Consider the following 10,667-nt stretch of genomic DNA (forward strand, 5'->3'; position numbering starts at 1 on the left):
CCTTATTCTCCAACTTTGGGGGGGCCCTTTATGTTACATTGTTTTTAATTGTGTGTATCATTTAAATTGGTTTTTATTGTGAAATAAAAGTTAAGTTTTAAACGTCTCTAGGCAGACAGAATGTTCTTGCATGGATCCTTTCTATCCAGTATCTAATATTGACACAAACTTATCTAATTGTTGAGTGCTATCCATGTACATTGCTTGTTCAGTCCTGTACTGAATCTGTTTCGCACCACTTATAAATAGATTGTCTACTCCTGAGCTTATATTGTTAAGTTCTGGAAAGATTAATATTTAAGGTGCAACTGTAACACCTACAGAGCTAACTGTACTAAATGCTTGTGCTGAATCAATAGCACATATGTAATAACCTAATCAGCTGATCTGTATCACATGAACTGTTATGTGTGCCTTTAATTATACCATACGTACAGTTAATCAGAACCATTATTTATTACTATCTGTCTAAACCATTTAATATACTTTTTACAGACATGGCCAGAGCACTGAGAGATATAAGGTATTGATGTAACTGGAGTGAATAAGGGAACCTTCTTCCTGAGCACAGACATTGGAGCCTGTTATCAGCATGAACTCATAAGTGTTAGGTGAGTAAAATAGATATTATGCTAACTTTAATTACTGGGAAAATAGAATAGATCACTTATTAAACAAATATAAACTATTATATTTATATAGCACTGCGGAATCTGTTGGCGCTCTACAAATACCTGATGATGATAATAATAATATGTATCTTTTAAGAACATTTGTGTAAACACCTGGTCTTAGAACACTTGTAACTCTACCTTCCCGTGTTTTGACCCATCTCATGTAACTCCCATAACTACACTTACGCCTACCTTGTTCTCATGTGTGGAACACCCACATTCCCTACCCCAGAACCGCCACTGATTTGTGTGCTTAATTTAACAGTGAGTATTATTAAACTAATAAAGTTTTTGGCTGATTATATAAATCAAACAACTGCAACTGCAGGCTAAAAAGTATCATACGGTCACTGCTCCTTAACCTTTCAAAACATCTCACACTGATTATTAGTCTGTGATGATTAAGACATATTCGCACTCCACTGTTTTAGCATGAGCTGGGCAGGGGTGTATGTGCATTTGCTTGTGCAATTTTAAATGAGGACGGCTGATGCCTCCTATCTTGTCCAGAATACAGATGTACTTGTTCCGTGGCTGAGAACATTATCCACCTGCACATTGTTTAATAGGCCCTATAACTTGTTTTTATCAGTAATCAGTGGTTTAGTTTATTATGATGTAGAAATATTTACTTTATTTGTCTTTCATTGTTTTAAATTATGATTTACAAGTTAATCAATTTAAAAATGAACACAAAACAGAAGACATTTTATGCAGTGTAAATAAATGTTTAAAAAAAAAAAAAAAGATGGATTCATTATAAAGAATAAACTTTCTTTATTTACTTTATTCCTTTTCTTCTTATGTAGACAATCACTTGAATAGTTCATATCCATCCTTCACTACAGGAAGCCTCAGTTTGATACCACAAACTCCAAAAGTCTCAGACACCAATGACTATTCACAAACATTGGGGATATCAAAACGGATATTTAAGGAAGATGTTGAATTGGCAGGAACTGGGCAGCAATCATTATGTACAGAGAGTAATTAAGTCCTCAAACAAGAGGACAACATTTATGCCTTATCTAGTGAAATGAATATTCCAGAGGATAAACCACACACATTTACTGAGTTTTCAAAACATTTAAAAGAAGTCAAAAGTCGTAAGTCTAACCAAATTATTCATACAAAGGAGAAACCATTTAAATGTACAGAATGTGAGAAAATCTTCACATGTAATTTGCATCTCCTTGAACACCACACAGTTCACACAGTTGTGAAAACTCAAACATGTACAGAATTTGGGAAATGTTTTACATCTAAAGGAAACCTTATGTATCACAAAAAGACCCACACATGGGAGAAACCTTTCACATGTAATGAGTGTGGAAAATGTTTTACATATAAGACTAGTCTGAAAATTCATGAAAGGAGCCACACAGGAAAAAAGCCTTTCATATGTACAGAGTGTGGAAAAGGATTTACAAAAAAAAGTAATATGAAAACTCATAAAAGGATTCACACAGGAGAAAATCCTTTCAAATGTACAGAGTGTGAAAAAAGTTTTACACGAATGGATCATCTGAAATATCATGAAAGGAGTCACACAGGAGAAAAGCCTTTCACATGTACAGAGTGTGGAAAAAGTTTTACAGAAAAGAGTAGTCTGAAAACTCATGAAAGCATTCACACAGGAGAAAAGGCTTTCACATGTACAGAGTGTGGAAAAAGTTTTACAGAAAAGAGTAGTCTGAAAACTCATGAAATGATTCACACAGGAGAAAAGCCTTTCACATGTACAGAGTGTGGAAAAAGTTTTACATTAAAGAGTAAATTGAAAACTCATGAAAGGATTCACACAGGAGAAAAGCCTTTTACATGTACAGAGTGTGGAAAAAGTTTTACACTAAAGAGTTTACTTAAAACTCATGAAATGATTCACACAGGAGAAAAGCCTTTCACATGTACAGAGTGTGAAAAAAGTTTTACACTAAAGAGTAAACTGAAAACTCATGAAAGGATTCACACAGGAGAAAAACCATTCACATGTACGGAGTGTGGTAAATGTTTTACAGAAAAGAGTGATCTGAAAACCCATGAAAGGATTCACACAGGAGAAAGGCTTTTGACATGTACAGTGTGTGGGAAATGTTTTACAAAAAGGAGTCTTCTGAAAAAACATGAACGGATTCACACAGGAGAAAAGCCTTTCACATGTACAGAGTGTGGAAAATGTTTCACAGAAAAGAGTAGTCTGAAAACTCATGAAAGGAGACACACAGGAGAAAAGCCTTTCACATGTACAGTGTGTGGGAAATGTTTTACAGAAAAGAGTGATCTGAAAAAGCATGAAAGGAGTCACACAGGAGAAAAGCCTTTCACATGTACAGAGTGTGGAAAAGGTTTTACAGCAAAGAGTAATCTGAAAACTCATGAATGGATTCACACAGGAGAAAAGCCTTTCACATGTACAGAGTGTGGAAAAAGTTTTACAGCAAAGAGTAGTCTGAAAACTCATGAAAGGATTCACACAGGAGAAAAACCTTTCACATGTTTATAATGTGGAAAAATGTATCCCATGCCAGTCAGGTATCACAAAAACATCAAATATTTACAAATAAAATAAACTTTATATGCACTGGGTGGAAAACTTTTAAAAAATATCCTAAAGAGGACAAACACTCTAAATAGAAGCATCAAAAAAGAATCCTATTGTAAATTATACTTTCTAAATCCCAGTTATAAAAGCCCCAGATTGGAAGTGCTCTCCTGCTGTCCTTTGTTCTTCTATATATGTGCACCTCAGTTTCTCTGATATCAATGGGATAAAATCCAAACACCACACATGAATATACAAATCTGTCCTCATACTGACCAGTTTACACAACCATTCACCAACAAAGCACCCCCAGTGTTGTTTATTTTCTCCCCTATGTAAATCGAACGTACAACTCCTAACACTGGCATATTAATAATTACATTTACAGAATAAAGGAGTCTTTATATGAATAGAGTGTTAGAAAATTTTATAAACAAGAACATCAGTCTCAAATGATTGACATTTGGGAGATATATTTAATGTGCACATCTTGTGGATAAACCTTTTCTTATAGCAACAGATGCTTAGCATTGTACATGTTTTATATACCAGAGGAATTACTGGTGGGAAATATTTTTTTTTTAATTAGACACAATGGGCTAGATTACAAGTGGAGCGCTAATTTACTGCATGCCCCAAATGGGCAAATTTGCTTATTTGCGGGTGCGGAATAAATAATCAGCCATTACAAGTGGATGATTTTTCCATCTGAAGGGGAGGAGAGTCCACTGCTTCATTCATCACTTGTGGGAATTAAGAACCTAGCCACCTAGGCCACCAGAGGTCACAATTTAAGGTTGGAGGAAAGGAGATTTAATCTCCTGCAACTGAAACGTTTTTTCACTGTAAGAGCAATAAAAGTGTGGAACTCCTTACCAAAGGAGGTAGTGAATGCTAATACCATAGATACATTTAAAAAATATTTGGATACATTTCTGTCTATAAACAAAATTCATGGATATGATTGCTAGTTTTAAATGGGTCACCTTTTAGTGGGATTATTTAAGCTTAACTGGAGCTTTTTGTATATATTTTAGATTTGTATAGGTTGAACTCGATGGACTTCGGTCTTTATTCAACCTCATCTACTATGTTACTATGTTACCTGGAGGAGGCAAATACACCCAGCCAAAGGCTTAAATACCTCCCCCACTCCTCTCATCCCCCAGTCATTCTTTGCCTTTTGTCACAGGAGGTTGGCAGAAGATTTGGAGGAGTCTCTTATGGAGGGTAGTACTCTTCACAATGGGACTGGAGTTTTAAGTAGTCCTGTCAGCCTCTCAGTGAGAGCATGGGTGAATGTTAGAGTCCGGAGATGCAGGGAGAGTCTTTCTGCGAACCCATCCTGACTCATATTAACAGCTCCTTAAGTAATCAGCGTTGACGAGTTTCGCTGCCTGCTTTTATTCTCTCAAGTCCATGTCAGGAGCGACGCTACTAACCTGTCACACTTGAAGGGCCGTGTTCCTGTTCCATGGCGTTGATTCTGGTAAGATCGTTTCATATATATATATATATATATATATATATATATATATATATATATATATATGTGTGATAACGCAAGAAGACAGGGTCACAGTGTGACTCCTTATCTGTATAGAATCTAGGGTAATACCCTCGGAAGGGGGTTATAGAACGGGGGCATTTTAATAATCATAATAATGTTTATTGTGTGTTTTACTGCACTTGTGTGAGATAAGGCTCTGTCAGTGTGGAACAGTTAGAGAGATTGAGGTGGGCCTTTTTGGCGCGTCTCTCGCTCAGTGCAGGGGCGGTCGTGCATAGCACTCCATGTGACCGGGTGTGGCCTCAGTAACTTCCTCTTTCTCAACCTGTGTTTGGAGGAGACAAAAGTTGTTTCTGGTAGTCTGGGTCATTGGAGGTGGTGAGTGCCCCGGCTATTGGGATATAAAGGTGCCATTTAATCAATAATCAAGTACGTAATAAAGGTGCAAGCTATGTAGGACTCTGATATGTTGGAGGATACTCCTTTATCTAAAACTATTAACTGTGTATACTGTGAGGAGGTTCTGGTGGAACCGCCTTTACAACTCTGTTCCACATGTTATGACAATATTACTACTTCCAAAAAGAAGAAATTATTTAGTACAACTGAGCCGTCCACCTCTGAGGGTTCTCTGTCCTGTGAGGTGCGTTCCCTACAAGCATCTCCGATTACACAAGCAGTTCCCAAGAGCACTACTAACCCTTCAGCGGGAGAGGCCCTTTGGCCTCCAGATTTCACCAATCAGTTGCAGGTCTCTGCGGCCATAAATGTGATGCCTAGGCTTACTAAGCGCAAGAGGAGGGTACGGCACAGCTATCCATCTTTGACTTTGCTGGATATCTCAGACAGATTATTCGCGGAGGAGGACAACTCCGATTAGTCGGAGGGTGTCGCTTCTGAAATGGAATTGGCTACGTCTAGGCCTCCGTCCACAGAGGAACCAGATTTCAAGTTTAAGATGGAGCATTTGCATTTCCTACTGAAGGAAGTGCTTGCTACGCTGGAGGTTCTGGAACCGAAACTACCGGAGGAACCTTCTATCCCTAAATTGGATAGGGTTTACGATGACAGGGTAGTGCCCCAGGCCTTCCTGGTTCCTATAAAAATGGCGAACATTATTAAAAATGAATGGGAGAAACTAGGATCGCTTTTTTCTCCCTCGTCTTTTTTTAAGAAGCTTTTTCCCCGTTCCAGATGCTCAGCTAGAACTGTGGGGTGGATGGTGCTATCTCTGAGCTCACTAAGATAACGACCATTCCGCTTGAGGATAGCTCCTCTTTTAAGGAACTCATGGACAAAAAGATGGAGTCGAGGTTGTGGAAGATGTTCCAACTAACAGGGTTCATTTTCAAACCAGCGGCGGCTGTCTCCACGGTGGCTGGGGTGCCTACCTATTGGTGTGATGCACTATCAGCAATGGTTGAGGTGGAGACCCCACTCAAAGAGATTTCCATCTAAAAGGGGAGGAGAGTCCATGGCTTCATTCATTACTATTGGGAATTAAGAACCTGGCCACCAGGAGGAGGCAAAGACACCCCAGCCAAAGGCTTAAATACCTCCCCCACTTCCCTCATCCCCCAGTCATTCTTTGCCTTTCATCACAGGAGGATGGCAGAGAAGTGCCAGAGTTTCGGAGTAGTCTCTTATGGAGGGTAGTACTCTTTGCAGTGGGACTTGAGTTTTAAGTAGTCCTGTCAGCCTCTCAGTGAGAGCCTGGGTGAAGGTAAGAGTCCGGAGATGCAGGGAGATTCTTTCTGCAAAACCATCCAGACTCATATTAACAGCTCCACAAGCAATCAGCATTGACAAGTTTCGCTGCCTGCTTTCTACACTCAAGTCCATGTCAGGAGCGAGGCTACTAACCTGTCACACTTGAAGGGCTGTGTTCCTGTTCCACGGTACAGATTCTGGTAAGATTGTTTCATTTTTTATTAATAATGCTAACATAGAAGACAGGGTCACAGTGTGGCACCTTTTTATCTTTAACAAAATCAAGGGTTAATATTCCTGGAAAGGGGATTATTGAACAGGGGGGGGATTTATACATGATATTGTTTATTGTGTCATTACTGCGTTATGTGCGAGATGAGGCTCTGGAAATGTAAGTGGAACTTCAGGTTACTTGCTGGAAGCTTCCGCAGCCGTTTTTTGACGTGCATTCCCTAGTGAAGGGGCGGTCCTATAGGGAACGCCATGTGACTGAGTGTGGCTATCTCTCCTTCTCTATTGATCTGTGATGCAGGAGACGTAACGGTTTCTGGAGTCCAGGTCTTAGAGGTGGTGAATACCCCGGCCATTGGCGGTATAAAGGTGCCCTTTTTGTAAATTAAGTTAGTCTATCAATAGCGAGAACTATGGAGGACTCTGACGGGTTAGAAGGCTCTCCCTCTTTAACTAAGCCTCATTCCTGTGTTTATTGTGAGGATGTTCTGGTAGATAAGTGTCAGTATATTTATAAGAATCTTCAGTAGTGCTCTCAAAATAATATATCAGTCTATGGCAGGGCTATAATACAATACATTTAATAATTATCCTTTAAAAATATCAATCCTCAATCAATATGCATCTAATAGAAACCATAAAATTAATATAAATACCTGAATTCTTTTTATTAGTTAATATCTATGAACATAGTGGAATATATTTGTAATACCAGGATATGAAGCAATATTATACACGTTTAAAAATTATTAAGATATGCTATACTTCTTACAAAGCCCATAAAAGTTTACTTTTAAAACCAGCCTTATTTACAAATAGCCTTTCATTCAGTTAACACAGTGAGATTCTAAGATATTTAGCTGCTAACATTCAAGCAATACACAGATAAACAATTTAAAATTTAGGATTAGTTTAACAATACACAGGCTATGAAATCCTAGCTTTAAAATACAATTTATTTCTTTAAGTCTGTTTATATACAGCAACAATGAATGTTTACTTTAAATGTTTTGCATACAAAAGGCAAGCTAAGAGCTATTCAAGGCTATGAAATACAGTTTAAAAACACAATTTGCTCTCTTCAATCTACCCACAATCTTTTAATACTTTACCAGGATGAACACCAATCGATATCCAATATCTTTCATCAGGTTTAATCTCACCTCAGAATTACCAATAAGTATATTTTGCAGTCAATGAGAAAAGGTAGATCAGCTTTGCTTGAGTAAAATGGTATCTCACACCCAACAAACCAGTTGCAAGTTTAGCTCAGCAGAATCTGTCCTCTTTCCTATCTTGCATTAGCTTATATAAGTTTCCATCATTGGTGAAAATAATGGGTGGCTCTCGTGCTTGTCCCTTCTGATTGGGTATCTGGATTATCTAATCGGATTGGCCCTTACGGAGCTGAGCATGGTCACCATGGAAATGCATCTTTTAACAGTTAAGTCCCTTAATTGTCCTACTGGATTTTGGCCCTCGGCTGGCAGCATGACAACACAAAACAGATTCCATTTAACCATTTCTAGACAGTGAAAGAAAATATTTCTTTAAAATGTGCAATAAATGCCATAATTTCTTGCATTAATAACTTAGAATCCGAATTCCAGGCAGGATAACCTCATGTCAATTTTCTGATTAGTTCTATACCAAACACCATTATATTATATTAAAATAAGTACACTGTTAATTCAATTCTCCCTATTAAGCATATTGTAATTTATTTCATTTATTAAATTACAATATTAATTGTAGATGGTGTAGTATCACATCATTTTCCTGATTATTTTAATATGAAATATCAAATTTTTTTTAATATTACTTTATATTAAAAGAATTATACTGCTAATTATCAGCTTAAAATCCATTACAATTTTATCAGTATCCTGACATTTATATACAAATAAAAGCCTATTTTGTATTCAGTACTGTATTGTATTCCAACATGATAATACCATATTTCACGTTTCTAATAAATCCTGGATGTATGAATCCTTTCTATGCAGATCTGAAATTATATGTCTGAAAAATAAAAACAATACAGAGGTTATTTTTCTTGCATAGTTAAACATTTTAGACCGACTAAAATAGTTACCTACCAAGTTTAGCAAATACCCATGTAATAATAGAGAATTAGACAATTTCACAAATTTCTATATTTAATACATTCTGAGGCATACATTAAAAAAAAAATGTTTATTTGCTGTATTTCAAAGTTACATGTTCACAGGGGTCACTTAACAGGCAGCTGTTAAAAGCCATAATTTCCTTAATATGCCTGTGTTCTCAGATCCCTTTCCCAGGCAGAAATCCTCTAGCAGGCAGGAAGCCCATATATGGGTATGTACCTTTGACATTCCAGCATTCTAATCTCCATCTCATCAGGCCTCAAAAGGATATTCCAGACACTTCGACTTCATTCACTGCATGGGGTATAGAGTGCTCTGAAATTTGCACTTCCTAATTAAGGAGCAAATGTTTCAGTGTCAGAGGGAAACTTTAATTACAAATCTGTTATGGACTTCATTTTCACACTCTAGCTAGAAATGTCTCTTTTGAAATAATCTTTATGAGTGTCCTGTGTAATTGAAAAAGTGGGGGAGGACTGATTATGGGTTTTAAATCAATCCTTTACATCAGAATTGCTATTCTACAGCACATCTGATAAAATAGACGGCCTCATATATACACACATCCTTTTCATATTATTTTCATTTATATATATTAGTATATATACATATATGTCATTGACCTGTACCCTGACATAAGCCTGCTCAACTTTGTTCCACATGCCTTGATAAGGTCACAACATCTAAATGTAAACGGATGTCTAGTACTACTGAGCTGTCCACCTCCTGAGGGTTCTTCGTCCCGTGAGGTGCATTCCCTGCATTCATCTCCAATTGCACATGCAGTGCCCCGGGGTCCAACCGTTACTCCTTCGGGAGAGATTCATTGGCCGTCAGACTTTGCGAACACACTGGAACCGGCAGTTTTGAAGGTGATCCATGCCTTACCACGTTCTGCTAAGCGCAAGCGTAGGGTGTATCATGGCGGCCCGTGCCCAGGGTTTGTCCTCGCCGATGGCAGATCCAGAGGCCCTGTATGAGGATGAGGCCCACTCCAACTCTTCGGAGGAGGCCCCTTCTGGGTCGGAGTCCATGTCATCTAAACCTCCTGCTGCGGAGGATCCTGGTTATAGGTTTAGGATGGAAAATTTTCTGCTGCAGCAGGTACTTGTTACTCTGGAGGTTCCGGAACCTAAGATTCCGGAGAAACCCGCGATTCCTAAGCTTGACAAGGTGTACGAGGACAGGATAGTGCCTCAGTCTTTCCCGGTTTCCGTTAACATGGCGAATATTATTAAGAATGAATGGGAGTGATTAGGGTCGTCCTTTTCCCCTTCTTCTTCTTTTAAAAAACTGTTCCCCATTCCGGACTCTCAGCTTGAGCTGTGGGGTACCATTTCTAAGGTGGATGGGGCTATCTCTACACTTGCAAAGCGAACAACTATTCCCCTCGAGGATAGTTTGTCGTTTAAGGAGCCCATGGATAAGAAACTGGAAAACATGTTGAGAAAGATGTTTCAGCACACTGGGGTTTGTTTTTCAGCCTGCAGCGGCCATTGCAGTGGTCGCCGGAGCTGCGACATATTGGTGTGAATCCCTGTGTGAAATGGTCGAAGGGGAGACATCCATCGACGAGATACAGAATAAGATTAAGGTGCTGAAGGTTGCCAATTCTTTCATCTGTGATGCCAATATGCAAATTATTCGCCTGAATGCTAAAGTGTCAGGTTTTTCTGTTTTAGCGTGCAGGGCTTCGTGGCTAAAATCTTGGTCTGTGGACATGACCTCCAAGTCAAGGCTGCTGTCCCTGCCTTTTCAAGGGAAGATCCTGTTCGGTCCAGGATTGGATTCGATCATATCCACGGTTACGGGAGTCAAAGGAGCTTTCCTACTGCAGGATAAGAAGGCTAAGCCCAAGGGATCTACTTTTC

The 10,667-nt window shown here is 38.6% G+C and overlaps 1 protein-coding gene across 1 annotated transcript; it reads left to right on the forward strand.

Moving 5' to 3' along the window:
* Positions 1–549: 549 nt before the first annotated feature.
* LOC128659231 (gastrula zinc finger protein XlCGF26.1-like) lies at positions 550–3,141 on the forward strand (the record flags this gene model as incomplete). Its single annotated transcript, XM_053712912.1, has 2 exons — positions 550–611; positions 1,484–3,141. A coding segment is annotated over exon 2 (1,431 nt), but the record flags the coding sequence as incomplete, so codon positions are not given.
* Positions 3,142–10,667: the final 7,526 nt, after the last annotated feature.

Source organism: Bombina bombina, chromosome 5, assembly GCF_027579735.1.
Source record: "Bombina bombina isolate aBomBom1 chromosome 5, aBomBom1.pri, whole genome shotgun sequence".
NCBI lineage: Eukaryota > Metazoa > Chordata > Amphibia > Anura > Bombinatoridae > Bombina > Bombina bombina.